General features: G+C 37.8%; 1 protein-coding gene across 1 annotated transcript; it reads right to left on the reverse strand.

Moving 5' to 3' along the window:
• Positions 1-18,865: 18,865 nt before the first annotated feature.
• LOC140144140 (uncharacterized) lies at positions 18,866-19,312 on the reverse strand. The gene has a single exon (XM_072165976.1). The coding sequence runs from the start codon at positions 19,310-19,312 to the stop codon at positions 18,866-18,868; it is 447 nt and encodes a 148-aa protein (XP_072022077.1).
• Between the last annotated feature and the right edge of the window lie 8,534 nt (positions 19,313-27,846).

Genomic DNA, 27,846 nt, shown 5'->3' on the forward strand with positions numbered 1-27,846 from the left:
CGACAATAGAAAACCACGTGACCAAAACCAAAACCAAAACTAAAACTCAATATTTGAAATGAGGCACTGTTTGACCAGACTGACCGAATGATACGCAGTGGGATCACAGAGAGTGCAATGATAGCTCTTACAATCCCTCATTTCAAATATATAGTTTTGGTTTCTCTATTGTTCAGAAACCAAAAATCAAGTGATTAAAATTCGGAGATGAACTGGTTTGCAATCATGACACTATTGTACTGGGAGGACACAAGAGGTTATATATAACCAAAAGTATAATGGCTTATAACCATACGTATATAATAGCCTATTGTGCTAACATTTTCATTATCGGATATCTATCAACGCGGGCGACAGTTGCTCTCTTCCGTAGGTGGCACACTTTCATGACACCTTATAATTACACCCGAGTTCTATATACGAGGCCTACATGTAGAAATCATGTGCATATATTGCGGGGGGTGTTTTGTTTATTTGTCTGAAATATAAACAATGCATGATGATGTAGATGATTTTGATTATGAATTAGATTATTCCCCGGAAAGCACAACCCATACCTATGTTCCCTCCGCCACCTATATAATACCTCCTCCTCCCCCTCCCCACACTCGATATCGACTCTTCCCTATTATTCCACTCCACTCTTGAGCTCCCCTAGGCCCTCTCCCCCTCCTTCCTTTCCCACTTCCAATGCATGGAAAAATCATGGTTTTTCTACTGCTATGAAACCCCACCGTACCATCCGCAGTATGCTTGTTCACCCGAAGGACAAACTCCTCCCGCAACAAAAAGCAGAGGCGATCTATGAAATCCCCTGCGGGGACTGTGCTGGCACTTACATCGGAGAAACCGGCCGTCCTTTCGGTGTTCGCCTCAAAGAACACCAAAAAGAGGTGGAGAAACTAAGCCCTACACACGAGCCAGCCGCAAGTCATCAATTACAGACATTCACAAGTCAGCTATCACCGATCACGTTGCCTCGACAAACTATACCATCAATTGGGAGGACTCAAAAGTCATCGATAGAGAAGCTGACAAGACCACCAGATGGCTGAAAGAAGCCATCTGGATTCGCCGAAAAGGAAAAGACACTCTAAACAAGGACGAGGGGGCCTACTCACTCAACAACATCTTTGACCAACTCATCACGCCCTCTATAGCGGTTCCTGTTGCCTATAAAAGGAAGCAGTCAGATGTGATGAGTTGCCAGTCTGATGAAACCACTAGTGTAGTGGTGAAACGTCACTAAAATGTGAGTTTAACATCTTCATTTTTATTGATTTGTACAAAAAGAAATATGTCAACAATTAAATGTAGTGATGACAAAAGGAACTGATTGTGTGCAACCTACAGGTCAGTGAACTGAGGGTAAGAAGAAAACCGAGTATTATAACAGGATTAACACATGCAACTGAAGAGGGTAAATAATCAATTTTGTTACGCAATACTGGTGTCAATTCCAAGCTGGAAGCTAGTGTTCTGGTAGCAGGTAGGCAAGCCACACCTACTCAGTTTCAGTTTCAGTTTATTTTTTAAAAAAATGATCATATAAATCGAAAACAAACGCAATTAATGGAGGGATGACCAAAAAAGAGCACAAGGCTCATACAAGTTTGGCCACCCTGGAAGAAATTTATGAGAGAGCTAACTTAAAATACTACGTGCAGAGACAAGAGACATTATAAAGCGACATAACTACAATGTGCAAAACGAGACAGGACAACACATGTGAGACAGACAAGTATGTTGGCTATGGCAATAATAATCATGATAATAAAAAAATGGTTTACGAGACACAATTCAAAAAAATATTGATTGAAAATCAACATGATCAATATGTAAATCCCCAAGCAATCTGATTACAACTCATATTGTGATACAAGATAATCTTTATACAGGTTACTAAAACATTTAACGGTGTTACAGTTACGAATATTGAGATCAATAGCACTCCAACTTAATGGACCCTGTCTTTTAATTGTATTATTTGCAAGATCTGTTCTGAAGTTGTGAGGTCTATACAGTTCAGCTGACCTGGTTCCATAAGAATGGAAGGTATTACTCTTCTTAAAATAATCAGTGAAAATATTTGGGAGTAAGCCACTTTTGAACTTATACATAAAGAGGGAAATTTGATATTTGTAAATATCAAAAACTGTAAGTGTATTTAATCTCTTAAACAAAGGTTGTGTGTTTGCAAGGTAATGTGAGTTGGTACATAAACGGACAATTTTCTTTTGTTTGAGATAAATAGAATGTAAATTGCAATTATTCTTGTCGGCCCAAATGATATTACAATATTGAATATGTGGTAAAACCAAACTAGAATAAAGAGAAAATAACATTGAGCCAGAAAGTATGTGTTTAATACGATAAAGGATACCTGAATACTTCGAAACAATATTTGTAATATAAGTGTTATGTTGATTCCATGTTAGAGAATCATCAAGCATTATCCCGAGAAATTTTGTGTGAGAGGCCCTTGAGATAGGTTTGTTTTCAATATTTATTGAAATGGTGTCTGGATACGTTAAACGTGTGTTGTGTTTGTTTTTAAATAACATATACGTGGTCTTTTTAATATTAAGGGAAAGTTTGTTTACTTTGAGCCATGTGGAAATTTTTGTAAGTTCGATATTAGCTGAATGTATGAGGTGATTGAGATTTTTATGTGAAGCCAATAAATTAGTGTCATCAGCATAGATGACAAATGAGAAGAAATTACTTGCAAACACAATGTCATTTATATATAAAATGAATAATAAGGGGCCTAAGATCGAGCCCTGTGGAACTCCACAACTTGTATTCAAATGAATTGATTTACGATGATTAAAGTTAACGTACTAGGACCTATCAGTAAGGTAACTCCTGAACCAATCGAAGGCATTCCCACGAATACCGTAATGAGCGAGTTTCGAGAAAAGAATATCATGGTTAACCGTGTCGAATGCCTTCGAGAGGTCCAGGAAGATACCAAGGGCGTGATTTTTGTTATCGAGATCGTTAACAATTTTATTGTAGACTTCCATGATGGCCATAGATGTGAAACGGTTAGAACGAAAACCAAATTGGGAGTTATGAAGTAGATTAAATCGGGAAATAAAATTGTACAACCTCTTGTGTACCAAGCGCTCAAGAACTTTTGAAAAAGCAGGAAGAACTGAAATTGGACTATAATTGGAAGAATCGTGGCGATCACCATCTTTAAAAATGGGAACAACTTTAGCGATCTTGAGTTGGTGGGGAACAAAACCAGAAGACAGGGATAAATTAAAAATGTGGACAAGTGGGGTTGCGATTGAGGTGCTGACTGTTTTAATAACCTCAACTTTGATTTCATCGTGACCACTGCTTGCACCAGGCTTCATTGCCATACAAAGATTGACCACTTCATCGAAGTTGGTGGGTGAAAAAAAAGTGAGTTAACAGGAGAATGAGCATTGATTAAAAATTCACGAAAATCAGTATTTGGTTGTGGAATTTTGCTAGCTAATTTAGATCCAATATTAACAAAATATGAATTGAAATGATCTGCAATATGCTGAGAATCCGAAGTTGAAACGTTATTGATGTTAAACATGGTTGGAAGATCAAGCCTATGTTGGCGACCTAGAATAGAATTTAAAATATTCCAAGTTCGGTTTGAGTTATTTTTACAATTCTCTAGTTTCTCAGCGTAGTAGTCTTTTTTGGAAGACCTAATGATAGAAGTCAGTCGATTGCGATAAACATGATAATTCGTTTTATTAGACTCTGTTGGATGACCGACATACTTTCTGTAAAGTTTTTCCTTTCGAACAATAGATTTAAGGACAGCTGTTGTAATCCACGGTTTGCGAGGAGTTCGACGACTACTGGAACTACTAGAGCGAGACGATTTCAAGGGAAAATGAATGTTATATAAATCAGAAAATTTATTAAGAAACGCCATGTAGGCAGGCTCACAAGAACCTATGTTTTCAACAAAATTCCAATCAACCAGTTTTAAATGATTCTGAAAATTTCGGATTCTATTTTGATTAATTAATCGATATGTAGTATGCTGGTGGTGGTGTGGGTGTGTAAGTGGAGTGGATTTGGTAATTTGAAAAATAGGATAATGATCAGTTAAGCCTCTGACGAAAATACCAGATTTTATTGTATGTGTGAGGACGTTTGTAAAACTATTGTCAAGTAAAGAAGCGGTAGTGGGTGTTATTCTAGTAGGCCTGTCAATCAGAGGGTGCATATAATTATTGTAAATAATATTGAGAAAATCATTAATTGTGATGCGATCAAGCAAAATCAGTCGGAACTCGGAAAAATTAAATTTTCAGTTTCTTATAGGATAATAGAAAGCATTTACAAAGCTGGATCTTGCAGAAAACCCCATTGAAATTGAACAACCAGTTCCAAAGATATGAGCAATTAAAGAGTTTCCAAAACAATAGGAAACAAAAGGAAATATTTCCTTTGTTTGGCTATATCTCAAAATCAATATTTGCGAGTTCCGACTGATTTTGCTTGATCGCATCACAATTGTGTTATTGTTAGTATACTGTAATAGATCAAAATTAAAATCGCCAGAAATATAACACTGCTTATTTTCACACGACATTTTAGCAACACAACTTTCCAAGTATTGACCTTCATTTAACATTGCCCAATTTTTGATGTATTTCACCCCAGAGCGTCCTACAATATCCGCCTCGTTATGATTTTTATATCCTACACCACAAGACCTTGTGACTTTGTATATATAGTCGCTGGGCGGCGTGACTTATATAAAAGCTATTATAGAGATTAATTTGTTTTGTCCTTGGTTAGCTCCCTCGCCTCTTACGCAGGCGGTCGGGGTTCAATCACCGACTATGTCAGTAATATTTTTTCAGTAGTAGTAGTAGTAGTAGTAGTAGTAGTAGTAGTAGTAGTAGTAGTAGTAGTAGTAGTGGTGGTAGTAGTAGTAGTAGTAGTAGTAGTAGTAGTAATGGTCCTTAATGTGAATTGTCCGCTAATGCTCAATAGATGTCCTTATACGTCAACATATGTCCTCTGATAGGCAATGCATTGACGTAAGTGGACCTTTTTGCATTGCCTATTAGCGGACATATGTTGACGTAAAGGGACATATATTGGCTATAAGCGGACATTTTCATAGAAACGTCAGTGATCAGAGGACATCTATTGCGCATAAGGGGCCAAAGGTTATGCGTCCTAAAACACCATGCATTTCAATCACAGCGCCCTCTGTTGTCACAACGTGAAAACTGCAAAACACGGGTTATATTGAGGGGGTGTAGTGTGTGGTTACAGGGGGTGCGTATACGTGTGTATTCGTTGCTTTGGTTGATAGGCGTAGGCTTATTCGTGTTTCGGGGTGTGGGTGAAGTAATAAGGTGGGGATGGGTATGAGGTGGGTGTGGATGAGTGTAAATATTCTGATGTGTTGGTGAGGTCAGTGGTAGAGTGCGCTCTTTTGTAAAATTGTTTAATTTTTACGTTTGATAAAAATAAAAATGAGAATATTTTGCCCCAATTTGTATGATTTTTTTTATTGTGTATTGCACAATTCCAATACGTAATACACGTTTAAAAGCAGGCTGGTGAAGAATTGGGGCATTGTTATTTTATTCTTTCATTTATTTATTTATATATCTATTTATATATTTATATAATTATATATTTATATTTATTTATTTATTTATTTATTTATTTATTTATTTATTTATTTATTTAAAGAATGATACATCCTATAAAGATGGGACATTTATTTATTTACTTATTTATATATTTATTAATATTAAAACAACGATACATGCTATGAAGATGAGATATCTAAATGCAAAATAACAACGCCATAATCGTTTAGTGCTCATCACGGGCAATGATAAAAATGCAAGATGAAACAAACAATTATAACAAAAGCACATTACACAGCTATTTTTTTATTTATTTATTTATTTATTTATTTATTTATTTATTTATCTATTTATTTATTTATTTATTTATTTATTTATTTATACTAAAAGAACGATATATTCTATAAAGATGAGAAATGTATCTATTTACTTATTTATTCATTAATATTAAACGAACGATACATCCTATAAAGATGAGACAACTAAATGTAAAATAACAACGCCAAGATCCTTGGTGCTGGTATATTTAATGCTCATCACATGCAATGATAAAAATTCAAGATGTAACATAAAATTATCAAATTAAAAACAAAACATTACACGGATATTTATTTATTTATTTATTTATTTATTTATTTATTTATTTATTTATTTACTTACTTACTTACTTACTTACTTACTTACTTACTTACTTACTTACTTACTTACTTACTTACTTACTTACTTACTTACTTACTTACTTACTTATTTATTTATTTATTTATTTATTTATTTATTTATTTATGTATGTATGTATTTATTTATTTATTTATTTATTTATTTATTTATTTATTTATTTATTTATTTTTATTTATTTATTTATATGTCATAGTTTATATAATGAAATATTTAACAAGGGTTTTAACGGTGGGTAACTTTGTCTGTATAAAGAAAAATGCACATGTATCAGAAGTAAAATACAAACACACACTTTAAACTTTATAAACTTGGCTACTTAGAAATTAATGTTCTTGAAGAGATTTTAGAGCCAAAAAGGGAGGAGTTAAACATCAATTACATTTGTAAATAAAACAGGTCTGTAAATATGGTAAAAGGTAATTTTCATAGGACTTCATATCTGACTTTTGGGTGCTTGCCTTAAAATAATTACAGTAAAAGGAAATAACTTCAGCTCATAGGAGTAACTTTGGTAGCTCTTTGTATGTTCAGGTCTTATAAATTCGACTCTAAATCTATTTAATTACTTTTAAAGAAAGAATTATGCTTCTTTAATTCTTAATTTCAGGGCTAAAAGTGACCTGCAAAAAAGTGCCAAAGGGACCTCTTCTTGCCATCAAAGTTTGACTACCGATAAAAAGTTATAAATAGCCCCTTATTTGAGTCTGCTCCATATTAAAACACTTCGCATGATTCAACCTTTCTCACGAACAGGCTTGATTCTACAGTTTCACTAATCACTATTGTGAAATAAAGCAAATGGAATCTTCCCCACCCTATAATTACACTTTTGGTTAGGATATTATACCTATAACCATGACCTATGGCTTTTTTGCTAATCAACTCATTTTACAAAATCAAGAATGTGTAATAATTAGCAATTAAAACAACTATTAAATAAGATTTGTCCTAGATTAGGCCGAAGTTATGGATTCTTAATCTGAACATACGCCCTTCATTGTAATGCTATAAGTGCCCCTCCAACAGTAGACTGCCTTTACATGATAATGAAAATCATATTTTATTCTAACTTAAACTTTAATTCTTAATTATACACATTTGTATTCATGTTTTTCATAAGCACGATTTTCCTTTTCCAAAAATGTGCTCCAAACTATATAAAAGTGTGAGAAATATCCACGCGGATACGAAGTAAAAAAAAATTGTGTACCTTTTTTTCTATCTTGCGTTTTGTGAGTTCTCGCCCTTCTGTGCATGTATAGGCCTACAAACCAGACCTTCAATACACTTTGATCATGTCATCGCCCCGGGTCATCACATCATTTTAGTGCACAGTCCTCACTGCTATTGTGATATTATGTAGGCCTATACAGTATAATACTGTAATATAGCCTTTATACTAGACGACAGTCTCATTAGGCATAATACGTAACAATTTTAAATTGAGGTATATTTCAAGATGAAAAAAACAAAAATCAGACTTTGTTTTTACTACATTCACAATCGCTTCTACACATATTGCTCTTTTAACCTCCCCCTCTTATTTTTTAAATTAAACATAAACTCTTCGTGCGCGTACATTAACAGTCATCATTTTAAAGTCCTCGCCAAATGAAAGTTACAAGCTATTTCATAACCTCTATTACAGATTGGACCTATAGAATTTAGCCTTTAAAAATAAATCATGCTCTGCACGCACTTGTTTGCCATTTTTGTTACCCCGACAATTTGCTTGACGTGTCTTACTATTTTTTTTGTACACAGCTTCAGTAATAATAAAACAGGAATTATTATTGCTTTGTCTCTAAATGTACACTATGAAATAATCATAATTCGTCGTCCGTATTCCATAGTGGCGTATAGTGGGGCGCCGCGAATAAACAACTTTTCGAGAAAATCGGGTTTGAAGAAATGTCAATTTAAAATCGAGTTGTGTAAATCAGACATTCATTATATTTTGTAAATGATGTGAAATTTCTGTAGTAAACTAAATAGATTTTATTGTTATATACTTTTCAAGGGAGATAGATACATACTATTGCTGGCAAACTGACAATAAAACTATACGTCACTATGGAAAACGAACAAAACGCAATACCCTAACCTTACGATAACCGTACGCCACCTCGGTCGCCGTGTAATCCCTATGGCGTTACTTTTCGTCGTTCGTATTCCATAGTGGCGTATAGGTCCGATACGCGTACGCCACTATGACATACGATGTTTTTCATTTTTGCCGATATTTCATAATTATAAAATGTGTATAAAAAGTGGCGTATGGTCGATACGCCACTATGGAATACAAAAATGTCACTTTGTAACTATACGCCACATTTAATTAATTAATTACTAATTAATTAGCTAATTATGCCTGATGAGACTTTAAAAAAATGAAAGAGAACATCATTAAAAACATATGTGCCAATTTTCAAAAAAATGACCAAAAATCACTATACGCCACTATGGAATACAGCCGACGAATTATGCCTATTATGTACCAGTATAGGCTACAGTATAGTAATTGAACATTCTGTTCTTCAAAACATGTGTAAGGCACTTTAACATGTTTAATAGGGAACATACCCCGGCTGGAGTGAATGAGTTGGGCGCCATCATGTGATGATCCCAAAATGCATATGCATTTAGGAAAAATGTCTGGGATCCTAGATTAACTAGCGTATTAGATTTCGGTCATGCGGATTCTACAAACGCGTTTCTAAAAATACTAATGCGATTAGGCCTATATTACATACCTTATATAAAAGCAGGCCTAAAGTGGCTTTACCGTAACAGTTACAAAATCAAAATGCAAACCAATAAAAACAAATGTACAATGTAGGCCTTAAAGAAACCCACTATAGTATAGTGACAGTAATATATCCCAAAATAATTTCAAGGTTTTATATTTTTAAAGTATAGGCGTTTTTATAGTCATAATTCATTTAGTTATCTTAAAGGGGATTTATGTTAGTTAAATAGATTATGGATTTTACTCGAGCTTATGTGAAATATCGCCCCTTTTGTGCATCCAGGTAAAAAACAATAACATTTTTAGTGTAAATGGGATTAATTAACATAGGCCTATTTATAGCAAGGTTTACATACGCTGCCCGTCCTCCTAATCCACTTGGCACCAATAGCGTATAGACCTATACAGTAATGATTAATTACATAATTACTGCTTTCTATAGTATAGATAGTAATAATGAATTGAATGATTACTGTCAGTATAATAACAATAATAACATACATACTTCTTCTTCAGTATAATTATTCTATTATGACTGTCTTCAGGAGATAGTAAGAATACATTAAATAATTACTGTCTCCGGTAGATAGCAATATACAATTGATTACTGTATTCAATAGATAACGATATCAATATTGTCTTCAGTAGATAGTGACTCCAAATGACGCTGCTCCACGAAGGGACCTTAATTAGTCTGTCTTCAAAGTGACCACAAATGACTACTGACGCCACAGTTACCCTAAACTTACTCCCAGAATTAATTAAATAGGGCCTAATTGCCGTCTCCAGTAGATTGCCATATAAATTACCTAACAACTGTCTTCAGTAGATAGCAATAATAAATTGCATAATTTCGATGACACCAAATGACCCTGCTCCACAAAGTTACCATACGCCGATAAAAGTTGCATAATTACTGTTTTAAACATTAATGAATAATTTCATAATTGCTGTCAGCAGTAATAACATTAACACATTTGCATAATTTGCAAGCTAATACGTACTAAAATTCACGAATGGTTTACATGCTGAACCTGTCCTCCTACTTTACATGGGACCAATGGCGTAGTGGGGAAGGAGTGGGTGAAGCTGCTCCTGTGGGATATATAGCCCTTCCCCCACGTGCTCGACCCCCGGGGTCCGCCGTGATATTTTAGACATTTAGGACTTGTACTTTTAGCCTATATAGGTACATTTTAGTCACATTTCCCCTTAAACCAACCCCCACGATCTACTGATCGTAGCTACTTCCAAGAGCTAATGTTTAATTAAGCATGCAATGATGAAAGAGGGTGATACTTAATAGGGATTCATTTTAGTGCACACAATCGCAGTATGGTGGTGCAAGATGCACATTTTGCATACATTGACATATCTTTATTGACCCTATACAAGTGGTCACATTTAATGAAAAAAATAATCATTTTACTTAATGAAGTGTTTTAGCGCCCTCAACGGCGTTTTTTTCTTTTCAATCACTGACGCTTTAGTTCTTTATATTTGATTTTTAAATTGCGTGCAATTTGCTTTCATAATGATTTACTAATAAATCATTAGAGTGTTGATCAATTGTATAGTTTATTTAAAAGAATATTCGACTTTCCCAAAATGGTCTATGTGCATTGACGTAAGCGGGCGTGAACATTGCACATCAGAGGACATGATACGTGAAAAACGCAAAATCGATTAAAAGCTCTTTATTTGAATAGTATTTAACCCATCATCTGATATGTGTATTAGGGCGTGTCTGACCTCCTTCCCTGAAAATTTGAGCTTAATTGTGATGGAAATAAAGAAACTATGGTCTATTGGTGTTTTGCAAAATTTCATCAAAATAAACATTTCATGCATGTTAGGTCTTAATATAAGACAACTTCATTTTTTCGTCAGGTGGTTGCATAGGGTCATTTTATAATCAGTAGTAGAGTTATGATGCTAAAATATCAAAATAACAATTAAACTATGTATTTCTGTCTAATTTGTACCTGAACATCATCTATAAAGATCAATTAACAGGCCATCACTTTTGGTCCCTAACAGTGTCCACTAATGGCCAATACTTAATAAAAATAACAAATTTTGCTTATACGATTATCGTAGATCAAATTTAATGTGTTTATAAGAATGGCAATTGTTTATTATGTATAATTACCTTTTTATTTGATTAAAATCGGTTAATAAATAAAGAAAATAGCACAAATTTAAATTTAAGGACCATTGTAGTAGTAGTAGTAGTAGTAGTAGTAGTAGTAGTAGTAGTAGTAGTAGTAGTAGTAGTAGTAGTAGTAGTAGTAGTAGTAGTAGTAGTAGTAGTATTGCTTGGATTTTCATTTAGCCGAGACTCATGGGACACATTGAGAACAAATATAATACACACCTGTAAGTTCTTGATCGTCGCCTGTGCCTTTATTCTCATCTTCTGTTGTACTTTGTATATTGTAAGCTGAAAGAAAGAAACATACATTACGAATCAGTGAAATATTATTTTGCTTCTGATAATGACCTTTTAGCTCCGATTGTAATATGGTACATCATACAATGTATAAATGTTTTAAGTCCAATTTATAATGTGTCAAAATATATTGCAAACATATTCTTTAATACCATCTTGCCAATATTTTATATAAAAGGTATTTAATAATAAAATATAATGCAACTGCATGAAATTTGTTCACAAGAGTTGTCGATCGCAATATTTGACATTGAACATGGTTATTCAGCTTAAACTAATGATGTTCAAATGTCTTGACTGTAAAATGCTCTTTATAAAATGGTCAACATCAACATAAAGCTTTCAAACGGAAGCTCGAACACTTGCCTAATGAGATACACAACATTTAGTTGGTATGAGTGATGCTAATGCTTTTCAATGAAAAATACATTCATATCAAGTTCGGTATTAGAATAATTACACAGGTTTTCTTTCAAAAGTAATTAAGATATTGACACCAAATTTGGAGCCGTAAGAGTTTCTATCATTATGCTTTACTACACACAATATGGATAGGTAATGATCAAATTTGAGGACTGGTCACTAAAACATCTTAAAATCATATTTTGGCCCTATTTAAGTTCACTAATCGTCCCTTTAACTGTAAAAAAGTTAAGTATCAAAATGGAAATTGTTTCCATGACAATTGGCTTATTGGCTATAGAAGCACGGTATTCAAAGCCTTCTTGAAGATATTAGATTCTAAATATGTAAGAAAATCTGAAACCCACGGTATGCAGTCTTGTAAACTGAATAAAGAGATAGAAGTGATTTTCTTATTATACTGCATACCTTCCGTATACAAATGTCAATGATAATTAAACTATTGAACGATGGACTGACGAATAGTATTGTCTTTAATTGTGCTATTAACTGTGCGCATAATTGATATACCAGCTTCTATTGTTATGCATGGTCGCGATACATGTTGAAATCAGCACAATTCAGAGATACACCTTTTTGCTATGGAATTATTTTCTCGGTCAAATATAAACCAATATTTTTTTTCCTTCAGTAATGTTAGTTAAAAACTAATATAATTCGCTAAAGAAAGATATGTCCAACCTCTGTAAGGCACATCGTGTGGGTCTATATACAATTGCTTAGAAGCGATGGGAACACACACACTTTTGGTCTCTCTTCAAAAGTTCACTAATTTTATGGTCAATCATCTTCCTCTTGGATACATTTTATATTGTGCAGTTGTACTTGACTTCAAGATCATTTTGATGTACTTTTTGTACTTTGGAATCACCTAGTTTGGATATATGGATGATTTTTTGTTTAAATATTTGACCATCATCTGACTGTGTTCATCTGATATATACTACCCCACTCTACACTGTACTATTGTGAAACTTGTATTTTGTCCTTCATTTATTTTCTACTTTGACTACCAGTGTGCACCTTACATTTTGTCCACACTAAATTGGATTTGAATATGATGAACTTTGTTTACACTTGAAACTGAGTAACTTTGTTTAACTTGTTTATTTTGCTAAATATCACCAACCAACCAGTGCCATCATGAATCTAACCAATTTGACTAAGAGTACTGTGAAGAGACGTTTAACTTCTTTTCAAGATATTAGAGACTTTGCGGAATGAAGTTAGTTTAACTGGAACGGCAACTTCAGAAATATCGATTGGATTTCTTGCTCAAATTAACTCCAACGCGAACGTATGGTTGGTTACTGCAACAACAGCGTCTTGTCGCTTAAACGCGGGACATGTGTATCAATGTGCGTTCAAAAGAAGGGCATGTGTAAGAGATAACCGACTACATCCAAATGTCTCTCTTTTCTTTAGTCATGTGGTTATTAGTCCCACTTCAAGACAAAAGACTCTACCTTAAGAGCTTCGTTTGAGTAAACATGAATGAACTCGCGATACCACTCAACATGGATTATGTCGGGACCCAGAGTTAATCTCCTTATCTCCTTATCATATTATTTTGAAACTAGCTAGCTATACGTTTCAATTAATATTCTTACGATAGTTATAGGCCTATATATATTATATTATTTAATAAATGCTCGTCAGCTTTGTCAATTTCATATTCCAATTTACTTTGCAAAGCCTAATGAAATACATATTCTTTATTTCTTTCCCCTCCTTCTGAATCTCTCTCCCCCTTCCCCTCCTGTTTCCTCTTCCCTACCTTCTCCTTATTTTCCCCTCCTTCTCCCCTCTATCTGTACTCGCTCTCTCTAACTTGACCCTCCTATAATTACCCACTCGCACTCCTGTTTCCCCCTCCCCAGTGATTTTGTCAGGGTTTTTCTGTTAGGAGGGCGTGGGCCGATTCTCAAAGGGAAACGTTTTTACAAAAATGGGCTTTAAATGGCAGAAAAAGGCCTAAAAGCGTAAAATATCACGGCGGCCAGCATCCAAAAGGGGAGGGTCAAGAAGGAAGACAAGGTGTCCCACGGGGGAGCCCCCCCCTTGGCTACCAGCAAAGCACCCCCCTGTCCACTTCCAATGCCCTCCCTCTCCTCCTCCCTACCCCCTCTCTTACTAGGCACAACCTATGACATGTTATATATAAAAATGTTATGCACCTGCTTTACTCTTCCAGAAGAAGTATCGTATACTGCTGGCTCAAGTAAAACCAAGTCAAGCTAACAACTTGGTTCCGCAAACTGATTTGGTGTACGCCATGAGCACACACAAAAGTATATAGCAAGTGTGACGTTTGGAACAAAAATTATTTTGATCTAATTCAATCAATAATTTTCAGCAACATGTAGCATGTTTTTTACCCAACCAAATTAGATTTCCAATAATTGGTCTATTAACTGGATAATACATAAGTGGTAATTATGTAGTCTATGAGGAAATAGGCAAACTATTGTTCTAAATTATGACGTATTTCATCATAATTTACGGCACACTATAGATTCTCGCGTTAACTTTAACTTCAAGCGGCTTTAATGGCAGAGTGGTTTTGAATACATAATCCCCTATAATCCTCTAGACGTTAAAGTTTGTGGTTTCTAACTTCATTTCGCAAGGTCTCTAGTATGTCATATCTGTCATTCCCTGGGTTTCCATCAGAAGAAATCTTTGACAATTCAACATGGAAAGTAGTTCCCAGATCGCTATCAACAACTGTTGCAGTAAACCTCATCTTCTATGAAAAACGTGTTGCTGAATTGGCACAAAGTTATGGAGAACCAGAAAGGAAAGGGACTCGTCATGGAGGTATCTTTCTTCAGGTGTTCAGTATATGATGATGATGATGATGATGATGATGATGATGACTCGATTGAGACAGTAACTGTCACATGCTACCCTTCTACAACAAGGCTCTCCGTTCAGGGAACTTTACATTATCTTTGGGTGGATACTGTATTGAATGACATACATGATATAATCATGCACGATGGACCTAGCACAGATGGGTCCCAATCATTTGACTTAGGTCTTGGGGCCAATGGAAATAGCAATGCCAGAAATGATGATGATAACACGCTTAGTAGTGATGATGAAGTAGACGTTTCTTCACCAATAACTTCAACTCCAGTACTCAAAGATGTGAAAACTACAAGTCCTGGGGCTTTAACAGTATCAACAGCACTTGAAACTACTGGCACTGCACCAAGCAAAGATGCCATAATCAGTGAACTTAGGCAGCAAGTAAACAAACTAACAGATGAAAACAAACTACTAAAAACTCAACTAAATGAACAATGTGACAGATTTGCTAAATAGTAAGTTCACTCCTGTAGTTATATCAGCCAAGTCAGCATCTACATGTATACCTAGCCATACCCCGCCATTCCTCTTCATCACAGTTCTTTCACAGTCTTGGATGTGGAGGACGTTTCCCCTCAACAAAGAGAATACAGTTCTACAGCTGTTCCCAGTACTCAGAGTATGACAAGAGTAAGAACATAACCCTGAAAGTCTCAGGTCACCCAGACAACCAGCTCAATCACTTAGGCAACCAAGACCAAGTGCTTCACCACACCACTCTTCGTCATACATAAATTCTCCCAGCTACATTTCCCTAACATAATATAAAATAAAAACAAAAGGAAATTTAGTTCGGCTGAGGTGGGGCTCGAACCAACGCTGCACTGCGCCGCTATCATGTATACAGTATCGACATATTACCAGTGCCTTTACCGTTCGGCCACCTGACTTGTTGGTGCCATCTTGAAAATTTGAAGATATAATCGCAACTTCATTACTTCAACATACCACGTGACAAGCAAAGACATATTTTGGAATTTTATCTGCTTAAAAAACATTAATGTGTATTATAATAGAGCTACCATTATTAATATTGTTGAATTCTCAAGCGCATACAGACAATTAATACGAGGGGCCTATGATACATACACAATACATAAATCGATTTTGATTTCGGCAACGTGCTCGGCTCAGGACATCGCGTCAGTTGCGAGGTATGGAGCCCAGTCAGTCTAACATTTGGCTTGTAAGACGGTCTGAATTTTTGCAATTGATAGGAAAAGTCCACGTAGGTCCCCAAAGTTTCTTTTAGATATTAAAAGATTAATTTCCCATAAAGACGAAACAGTAATCTTTAGTCGCGACCTCAATCACCATCAATCCAGTGTTAATTTTGACTAAATTCAGAAAATATTGTAGCGGAACCGGCCTTCGGTATCTATGGTAGCGATTGGCAAAGTAAGGCTTAGGATATTGTGGGTGTACGAACCATATCGTACCTGACACTGGCAAATGAAAGACTCTCAGACTCAGACAGATATGAGAACATTAGGCTCAACACCTTTATTGGGCTTCGGGCTGATCCAAGATCGGAGTGGAATCAGGAGCGGAAAGCGGCGGGTTGGATGCTTAGAAGAGAGGGAGAAGCTAATTGACCAGTCATCAACCAACTACACTCACGGCTACAGACAGACTGGCCCAGAGTGCTATTGCACCCCGCTTATATAGCCAATGAAACCACGTGACTGAAGGAGGCCCTCTCTCGTCAATATCCATTTCCGCCACACACTCCCCTCCCCAAACCGATCGTACATAGTCGGGCCAGGGCGGAAAATGGGCGGTGATTGTATTTCAGAGCTGATCAAATCACACGCAACTGAATCGTTCCGACTCAGGAAGGATCGTTCACTTTCGCCTACTCGGAGCGGGGATCACCAAAAGAGCCAAACAACGACATGCAAAAGCATGCGGGAGGATACGAACATGGAACGGGATCAGCCATGATCGTGCATTACCCTCACCAGTGCTCATACACATTGCTCTCAGATTCAATCGGTGCTCCGCAGATCCAAAATACGGAGTAAATGATGTTTCCTTAAAAAACTATCATCTTTATATTAAAAGATACCTTTCAACACTTTATAACATATAAAAATGTGGGAAAATTAACTGAATTTTCCAAAATATCTCTAACAAGTAATTTGGCATATCCAAAACATATTAGCATCAACTTTAAAATTACTCGTTGTCATGCTTTGTGATATTGAATTGTTAAACAAAGCAGTTCTAAATAACTTCACAGCATGTAACCTGTATGACATTATAATTAGAAATCCGGAGTCGCCATAAAAGAACTGTATCATTGCTCCGGTACAAAGCATTTTCGCTGGTTTGTAATACCAATGATCATAAAAAAAATGTGTTTTACTGTCACGATTACATGTGTATTTAGTTCACACGCAAATAATAGGAGTAACCATTTACTCCTTCACGGAGCCATCACATCAAAGAAAGAGCCGGCCAGCGATAAGCAAGAACACAGGCTAACGATCCTCGCTAGTGCACATACCACTCACCGGTAGACTCCCCCTCCGATCCGACGAATTTCCATCCGGAGCAACAATGTATCCTATTATCATTTAAAAGCAATATATCATACAAAATCAACCAGATTAGTTGTTTTAACAAAATGCATGGTCATGTCCTATAAGTACTTTACAAAATAGTACAACATACAAAAATCTGAACATTGTAACTTCTATACAATCATGATAAGCTATGCAGTATAATGTAACATATGCTATATACATATGCTATTTACATCTTTGCCCTGTTTTAATTTTAATTTGGTAAAATAGTTTTGGTACGCATACATTATAACGATCCTATGTAACGGACTGACTCCGAAATTCCGGAGTTTGTTTTTGTACCAATTATTTCAATGATCAAGGATTATTATAACATTGTAAAATTACTTAATGTTATGGATTAGAAAGGTGTAGATGGGGATGAAAAAATGTATGTAGTGATATGTGGACGGATGATAAATGAGATGAATGGAATGGAAAAAATGGAAATGAACAATTTAAATATATCAGCGGCACTCAATTATGACATGAATTATTGTAATACATAACTTTGGGAGCTCTAGATGCATGGTTTTAGTTCATAGTTTTACTCAAAAATATACTCTCTGGTGATGGTCTCCGTAATTCGCACCAGTTTTCCGCTGCGCCCTCCAACATCTGCAAGATGACACATTGGGAGAAGCCCGGAGGCTCCTGATGCTCCTGGTACCTCCCTTGGCTGCTCCGTAATAGTACTGGTAGTAGCTGTAGTACTAGTAGTCGCGGAGGATGCCGGAGTCTTGGACTTACGCGCTCTCTTCTTTGGCGATATCCCAATTTCACTCGTTCCGTCAGATTGTGCTTGGCTGGCGGCCTGATTCTGAAGAGATTTTGAAGAAATAGTTACTGCGGGAGTTACTGGCATTTCCGACATCTCAACCTCTTCCACTTCTTCTATATCCGCCTCCGAATGCTGTGCAGTATAATGTACTCTCAGATCCGAGCGTCTCGAGAACAACCGTGCCGGGCTTAACGGGCATGCATACCTGTACGTTACCGGCCCATGGAAGTTGCGCTGATGCCGTAAGAGGTTGTGTCTATGGGCGAATCTCCGGTCACATTGTGGGCATTGTATTTGGTTAGGTGCCATTGCCTCTCGTCGGGGTGAATACGTCGCCAGCGTTCCTTGTGGCCTGTAGTCCGGATTTACTCGAGCTGTATGTTTTGTGCGGACCATCTGTGTTTTACATGAGGACTGGGAATATCGTACGGCACGTCTGACACCCAAGAAGCAACTGAGTTCAAAACGGCATGGCGTCTTAATGTATTTACTACAGAGTAACGTCACACTCCTGATGCACGCCCTCTATCAGAATAGGGATTCATAGCATATCTCGGAGCCACTGAGTTATGCGCCGGATTTCCGGAGCGTAAAATAATTTGTGCGCCGGAGCATATGAGTCATTAATATCTTGGAGTAACTATGCGCCAGATTTCCGGAGCTGCATATATTTGAGCATCGGAGCCTGAAGATCACATTTTGTTTAATTTTTCAACCAGTTTCTTAATTGTTCGCCTTAGTATGGTTTGAGTCTTCGACTTTGGGCTTCGACTGTGGCGATTTCTGTATTCTGTATACAACATCAGATAACTTAGTTGTAACTAAGTAGGGTCCATCCCACTTGAATTGTAGCTTTGGACGTCGTCCTTTCTTCCTGACTTCCTGATGTAGCCATACAAAAGACTCTACTTGAATAGGTTGTGTTATGATACCTCTGTCATAGTTCCTTTTCTGTCTCTTCGCTGCTTGTTGTACGTTTTCTCTAGCTCTGTCGTGTACAGCTCTTAAATTGTTTCGCATTGCTTGAGCATAATCTGTCTTAAACACTTTATCTGTTTCTGGCTCGACCGGAGTTGATGATATATATATCGGGAGTTCCATCTCCATTCCGTACAACATAGCATGTGGAGTTTCAGAGGTTGATTCCTGCACGGAGCTTCTGTATGCCATAAGAGCGAAAGGTAAAACAGGACTGCAATTGTATTCAGCATAGTTCTGTTGAATCGTTCTATGAAGCCATCTGACTTGGGGTTCAGTGGCGTAGTCCGTGTTTTATCTATTCCAAGCAATGAACATACCTTTGCCATGACTTTGCTTTCAAAGTTTCTCCCTTGGTCACTGTGACGAATTATTGGACATCCGTGCCGACATATCCACTCATGTGTTAACTTATTTGCACGGGTGACTGCTTCCTGATCCGGTATATAATATGCGTCCACCCACTAGGAAAAGTAGTCTCCGACAACAAGAATGTAACGATTACATGTCGGAGTTATGGGAAGGGGACCAAGGATATCCATGGCTATTCTCTGTCCCGGATGTCCTGCTATGTCTTGTTGTAGCTTGGCTTTTCTTCTTGTAGAAGGTGATTTCCGTTTGGCACAAATATCACATTTTCGGAGCCAAGAACGAATGTCACTGCTAACTCCAAACCAGTAGAATCTTTCGTTCAGCTTGTTCCTGTTTTTTTTTTTGGAGTTGTGCAATTCTTCAAGCACAGTCTGTTTATACTTCTCTGACATAATTAACTGCCACTTTATGCCTTTACCATCATTAGACTCCCATCGTCGATACAATTGACCTTCTTTCAGCTCTATTCGGTCCCATTCTAGATAATAGACCTTAGCAGCTTTTGACAATGGTGATACTACTGCATATTCCGGTTTCTTGTTTAATTCCTTGGTCGTCCAAAGCCATGACAAATCGGAATCATTGATCTGCGCATTTTTCATTTCTTCATTCGTCCATTTTAGTACAGGACAAATGGCTCTTACTTTTCTTGTTTGGTTTACTTGGCTGTCTGTTACTGATCCGGAGCTGTTTTTAAAAACGGATGCTGTTCTATGCTTGCTTGCTAATTGATCTGAGTCGTTACAACTGGTTAAAACAGATCGCTCAGTAGCACTTAGTTGATCCGTTTGTTCACTTATATTCGTCGGAGCAGCTTTACTGTATGTCTGTTTATTTGGTACTATCCCCGGACTTGCTCCGAAAGGGCTCCCATTGCTTGTGTTAGTCGAGTCATGATCACCGTATTGCTGCGGGTGATGGTTGTCCTCTTGTCGTCCTTCTCCGGAGCTCGGAGCACTATTTTGCTCCGGGGGAAATTGGCAAGATTTATTCGACATTATAATGTCTCTTTTTGGCTCCGGCTCCTCTTCTATTGGAGGAGTGGTTTTGCTCTCGGAGTCGCTCCTATTACATCGAGAGCAAGGTTTTCTGGATAGAGAATCGGCGTTTTGGTGGCTCTTCCCGGCGCGATGTATGATTTCATAGTCGTATTCTCCAAGTTTCTGTACCCACCTAGCCACTTGACCCTCCGGATTTCGAAAGTTGATAAGCCAACGGAGTGATCCGTGGTCAGTGCGGATCGTAAAGTGTCTGACATATAAGTACGGTCTGAAGTACCGAACAAAGAAGACTACTGCCAGTAGCTCTCTTCGTGTGACACAGTAATTCCTTTGAGCTCTCGTGAGCGTTTTGCTGGCATAAGCAATAACCTTTTCCTGACCGTTCTGTTCTTGGGAGAGCACAGCTTCTATCCCGTATGCACTAGCGTCCGTGTCAAGAATGAATTGGCCGGAGTATGTAGGATATGCTAAAACAGGACTTGTTGTTAAACACTGCTTCAATGCAAGGAAAGCCTCTTCGCAACTTTTTGTCCAATTGAATGCGATGTTCTTCTGTGTCAAGCGGTTTAGTGGTCTAGCAATATCACAGAAGCTCTTCACATACCTTCTTTTAATAAGATGCTAAGTCGAGGAAGGCACGCACATCTTTGAGGCATTTTGGAGTTTCCCATTCCTGGATAACTCGGATCTTCTCCGGATCTGTGGCAATACCATCTCTTGACACGACGTGCCCAAGGTACAGCACACTCTTCTGAAATAACACACACTTCTTTGGCTTTAGTTTCAGATTGGCTTGTCTGAGTTTTTGGAACACTCTCATCAATCTGTTTAACTCTTCTTCTATGGTCTTGCCGAACACTATCACATCGTCTAAGTAGATCAGGAGACTTTCCAATTGTAGTCCTGCCATTATATTTTCCATGAGCCTTTCAAAAGTCGATGGAACATTACACAACCCGAAAGGCATAACTGTCCATTGGTATAGTCCTCCCCGCACTACAAAGGCTGATTTTTCCTTAGCTTCTTGATCTAACTCCACTTGCCAATATCCGGAGGCGAGGTCTAGTGTTGAAAACCACTGTGCTCCGGATAATGATTCCAATGTTTCTTCAATCCGGGGAATCGGATAAGAGTCTTTAACAGTTACCTCATTCAACAATCTGTAGTCGGAGCAAAATCTCCGGGAGCCATCTTTCTTCGTGACTAAGACAATCGGAGAGGCCCAAGGGCTCTCGGATGGCTCAATTGTCCCTCTCTTCAACATGTCTTTAACTTGCCTGTCAGCTTCTGCTTGCATAGCGGTTGCGAGTCGTCTCGGTTTTTGTCGGATTGGTGGAGCATTACCAGTGTTTATCCGATGTTTGACAATGCCGGTTCTCCCAAGATCACCATCTCCGGTTGAAAATACATCTTGATATTCCGTCATCAAATACGCAACTCATGCGTGGTACTCTTTTGGTAACTCCTGTGCTCTCGCTTCATACAACGTCTGCAGGTGCTCTGGTACATTCCTCTCCGACCTTTGTTTGTTTATTTCTTGATCTATCTTGTTCACAGTCTCCCAACCTACTACAGGGCTTACTGTTCCAATTGCGATATTAGAGTCACGCGGTAGCCGTGACCAGCAAGGTTTTTTTTTTTTTTTAAAAGACTGTTAAAGAAGACTAATAAGATGCTCCCGCGAGACTATATTTACACCTAACATTAAAACACTTGACTTCTATTGTTCTATGATATTTTTCGCTGGGTACAAAGTGTATCTAAAACCATGTTTAATGTTATTTAGAGTCCCAAATGTAATATATTGACTCTCTCTCTCTATGTGCCATATCCAGTGACGTAGGCGACCATGGAATGCCAATCCATCCTGTTCTTTGCCAATCTCAACAGCTTGATGTTATCCACACCCGTCCAGGCTGCGATACTCTGAAGATAAGTTGTCCTCTGGCGCCCTCTGTCTCTCCTTCCATTAATCTTCAGGAACAAACACTCCAGATCATCTTTCCTCATACAGTGGCCCAGGAAATCAAGTTGCAGTTTCCGGATCTTCCTCAGGAGCGTCCGTTGACTGCCAGCTCTATGCAAAACTGTTTCATTTGTGGTGTGACTAGTCCAAGGGATCCTCAACATTCGTCTGAGGAACCACATTTCCGTTGATTGCAATCGATCTTTCATTGCCTTTGAGACTAACCAGCTCTCGCAACCAACCATATCTTGACAAATCATTAATTCAAAAAGGGACACCAATCCTACAGTCAACCATTGTTTGATAATAAACAAACACTTTTGCTTCATTTCACGTGGTATTTCATAGCGAAAATTAGTAGAAAATAATGCTGATCCAGAATTTTTGGATAAGGCTACAGCACTAGCGCACTACAAATATTACTGTATCCAAATGCTTGTTAAATTACTCGCGCATGCTCCAGCCGCTGGACCAATCACAGTGGACTCAGCGAGATCCTGCCGATGTTTGCCGAATGACCAGCCGAACTTTTAATCTTCGTGTGTTCGACACGGGGATTTTAGAAAGTTCTTTGAGGGTTGAATGATGTTTTGAATCTGACAACTTTCTACTCACATTTAGACAAAATGGCAATATACACGAAGTTTTTTAAACCTTGAAAATCGGTGAAGAGATAAGGAAAATAATGACATTTTTCAGCGCACATGGCGCACATGTTTTTGATCATCGGAATTTTTAGGCAAGTTGACAATTCTGAAACATTTTGAGGTATAAATTTCATCGCAAGATTCACAATTTCTTGGATTTTTTTGAATATTTTGATTTTTTCCATCATCGGAAAACTACACAGTATAACACTGTGCAAGTTTTAACGTGTTACATTTTCGAGTTTTGTGTTACATTTAAGCCAAAGTTGGACCAAATTTGAGTAATATTTCGGATTTTCCCGTTTCTACTGCACGGAAGATCATAAGGCCGAATAAAAATAAAACATGTTTCTCGTCTCCTCCCGCTTCCTTTTTTGAGGCCGCTTCAAATTTATTTTCAGTTTTTTTTAATTCAGTCAAAACTTTTGAAGAAAGATGTCTTGGAAGTTGAGATGTTTTCTATAGCCTTGCTAAATATGCAAGAAACAATTCTGGATGGTTCTGTGATCACTAGCGGGGGCGTACCTACCAGAACAATAAAATAAAAAGGGCCTTAAGCCCCTCTTCCTCCTTTTTTAAACCCGGACGAGAAACACGTTTTTATTTTTACTCGGCCAAATCATCCTCCAGACACGCTCCAGAAGACATGCAAATGCATGGAGTACAATACCAATCACCTGTTTAACTGGTATTGATCAAAGTAATTCTTTGTACTCCATGCATTAGCATATCTTATGGAGCGTGTCTGGAGGATGATTTGATTCACGGCGGGAAATGCAGGGCAGCGTGAGTGAACACGGGTCACTGAATTAGCATAAAGGTCACACAAAACAGCTTCCGCGCAAGCGTGGTAACCTCACAGTAAAAAGTTTGACCTTACAAAGCTGTCGAGTATTTAGATACAACAGTATAGTGTGTAAGTTCGTAGTGTAGCGGGCAATCACCTGCACACTACTTTTTCAGATTTACTTCCAATTATACCCTAGCATTTTCTGAGATACCCTACATACAAATTCTGAGCCCCATTCGCCAAAAAATCAAGTTTTTCACACTTCTTTTGTTCTTTCCGGACGATCCACCCATTCATATAATAAATACTGTACTTCGACACAGCAATTTACATCAGAGTCCCGTGGCTCAATGGTTTCGGCGTTCGACTCCGGATCCGGGGATCCGAGTTCGAAATCCGGTGACCAATTGATTTTTTTCAACATTTTATTAAACAATAATTTTATTGTCATTAATCAAGGATAACACAATTTTAATCATCCAGTGCTATTGTGATATTATTTTTTTTTTATCAAAGCAAGATGTTTGATTCTCAGGTTTATTATTTATTATATTTAAGGGCCTATTTAAAAAAAAAACCTATGTATATAGTGCAGCCGCTAGCAGAACAAATAATAAAAGAAATCTCTTTATTACTTTCTTTATTTTTTAAAATCTGAACAACACAACAATCTGAATAACACAAGAAACTAGATCAGGTTACCAATATTTTTCTCATTTAAATAAAGTTCTGTTCTACCACGGGGCGATTCGCATGATAATAGGACAATAAAACATGTAATATGTATGAATGGTTGTTGAATCGATCTAGAGATCTGTCCCTCTGTCATCTTCAGCTATCGTAGAACTGTATTCCGACATGACTGTCATTTCAATTGTTATACCGTTCCGGTTGGTTTATTGCATACACTCTATAGGTGTGAAAAATTGTTCCACTAATATGGAAGGCCAGCAGGGACAAAAACGTATCCAAAAAGAGACAACCAAATATGGAAGGCCATTAAAGTCATACGTAAAGACAAATTAGCAAAGCGGCAAAAATACCCAAAGGCCTGTTGAAGGGAGGGACTGTCCCCACCACAGACACACGGAACAACTTGGCACAGCCTATAGGAATGTGCAACAAGATTTTCCTCAGGGCTGCAAAGAACCACAAGCCGCGAAATTAGGATAGCCAACAAGCTTAAGCTATTTATTTAACCCTCGATAGAGAGCAGGGCTTGAAGAATGAGGGAAATTAAAACCACAAACCGCGAAAGACCGCCAACAACCGCCGCTCAATAGGGATGTCAAACTAGATTGCCCCACATGGTTACAAAGAACCACAACCCGCGAATTTTGGATATCCACCTAAATTGACCCGCGGGGCTACAAAGAAGTATGGTTATCCAACAAGCTTAAGCTATAAATTACCCCCCTCCCCCCTCCTAAAGATCAGGGCTTGAAGAATGAGGGAAATTAAAAACCACAATTCGCAAAAGATCGCCAACAACCGCCGCTCAATAGGAATGTCAAACTACAAAGCAGGGCTACAAAGAACCACGAACCGCGAAATATGGATATCCAACCAGTTTAAAAGACAAATTAGACACCGATAGAGGCCAGGGCCTGATAAATTAGAGAAATTAAAACCACAAACCGAGAAAGAACGCCAAAAACCACCGCTCACTAGGGATATCCAACTAGATTGTCCCGCAGGGCTACAAAGAACCACACACCGCGAAATTTGGATATCCAACAAATTAAAACCACAAACTGCGAAAGACCACCAACAACCGCCGCTCAATAGAGACATCCAGCTAGATTGCCCCGCAGTGCTTCAAAAGCCACACACCGCGAAGTATAGTTATCCAACAAGCTTAAACTATAAATTAACCCCCGATAGAGGGTAGGGCATGAAGAATGAGGGAAATTAAAATCACAAACCGCGAAAGACCGCCAACAACTGCCGCTTAATAGGGATATCCAACTAAATTGCCCCACAGGGCTACAAAGAACTATCAACCGCGAAATTTGGATATCCAACTAGATTGCCCCGCAGTACTACAAAAACCACAATCATTAAAACATAATTATCTTGCTAAGTCGTGGCACTTAGACGCTTCCGTAGTATAAGCCTTGCTATATAATTATACGCGTATTTCTCAGTAAATCGGACTGACTCTGTGTCTCGCTGGCATCGTCAACATTGGGTATGTGTTGTTCATATTTACATTTTCTTAGTTGCCTTTGAATAATTAAAGTATATTAAAATGTATATTGATCATATTATGTATCCCTATTACATTACAGTCACGCGGTAGCTGTGACCAGCGAGTTTTAAACATAAACGGCTGATAAAGTTTTGTTAGATTATTTACTGTCGTAAATCAAGGATAACATAATTTCAAACATCTGTTTTTCGTTTTATTCGCTTTATGGAGTACTTCGTAACCCGATGACTTACCAAGCTTGGAGCTGCTAGGCTACATTCATAAAAAGAAAGAAATCCACCAAAAAAACGTTGACAACGTAAATGAAGTAGCAAGTTTAAAAAGCCCCCACCTCGGCTCACTTTTTGAAACTTGGTCCCATTTTGAATATCAACAGCAAATAGGTGTTTTTAAAATAGCATCATTGTCATTAACATGCATATTTGTTATTCGTTTAATTCAATCGATCATTCAATTGATCATGAACTTGATATTATAAAACAAAACATAATTATATAGGATATTGGCCAAGAACAACATAATAACCTTTCTGATCGTTCCAGAATGCTAACAATTTAATATCGCATCGGCACATTAAGACACATAACACTTTGTGTTTCAAGTTGATAATTATGACAAAGTTTAAATCCGTATCTTTTACAAATGGGACCAAGTTTCAAAAAGTGAGCCGAGGTGGGGCTTTTAAACTTGCTGCTTTCTTTTACGTTGTCAACGTTTTTTGGTGGATTCTCCTTTACCGTTAGGTTTGACAGGGTTGGATTGAATACTCTGACGGGTATGTAATCAGGTTTTGTTGTATCCAAGTCTACAACCACTCTCGCCACCACAGCTCCTGCTTCTTTAAGTTTACTGCTCCCCGGTTCTAGGATTCCGAGTCCTTCAATTCCCGGGGTCTTATTAATTTTTCCAGGTATGAGCATCTCATGTCTCCGAATCTCAACTGCTCCTTAGGATCAATGGTGCATTTTGACATATACTCGTACATGAAATCCATACCCAACATAGCGTCTTTCGTTATTTCGGCCACTACTACTGGCGTGAACATAGAAGCGGGTCCGATGTGGACGTTCATTTATACCCATCCTATAGACTTCCATCTGCTTGTTCTGCTGCATCTTTCATGGGAAAAAGAGCAGGCCTTGAGTCAACTGGAATACTGTTATACATCTGGACGGAAATAATAGTGTCTGTAGTCCCCGTGTCCACCAAGTATTCTACTGAGCAGCTGGCTATGTGTCCTTCTACAACTAGAGAGCGACCACGTTCTACATTTTCAGATGTTGGGTTTAATGACGGTTTTTGCTGATTTGTAGTCGCATTTCTGTTTACTGTTGGTTTTCCGGAGCCCACGCTACCGATTTCGACCCTTCCGGGGCTCCTAGGTTGGGCCGAAAATCGTTTCCCGGATGATTCCATCCTCCTCTCGAGCTGCGAAACGTTTGAGGACAGCTTGCCTTATAATGATCCAATGCTCCACACCTGTAGCAACCACTTCCTCTGCCTGGGTCTTGTCTACCACTTCCTCGTCGCCTTCCGGTTTCTGGCTTCTTCTGCGATGCCGACGTAAGCATTATCTGTTAGTTTTCTAACAGCTTGTGCAAAATCTTGCAGACTTTCTTGTTTCTGTTGATGGCGACCACGAATCTGTGCCAAGTATAGTTCTGCTTGGCCGGAGAACGTGGTTTCTAACCGCTTTACCAACTCCTGATAAGTAATTGTTCTCCACTCATCCTGCTGT

The sequence above is a fragment of the Amphiura filiformis genome, unplaced genomic scaffold, assembly GCF_039555335.1.
Source record: "Amphiura filiformis unplaced genomic scaffold, Afil_fr2py scaffold_41, whole genome shotgun sequence".
NCBI classification, from domain to species: Eukaryota; Metazoa; Echinodermata; class Ophiuroidea; order Amphilepidida; family Amphiuridae; genus Amphiura; species Amphiura filiformis.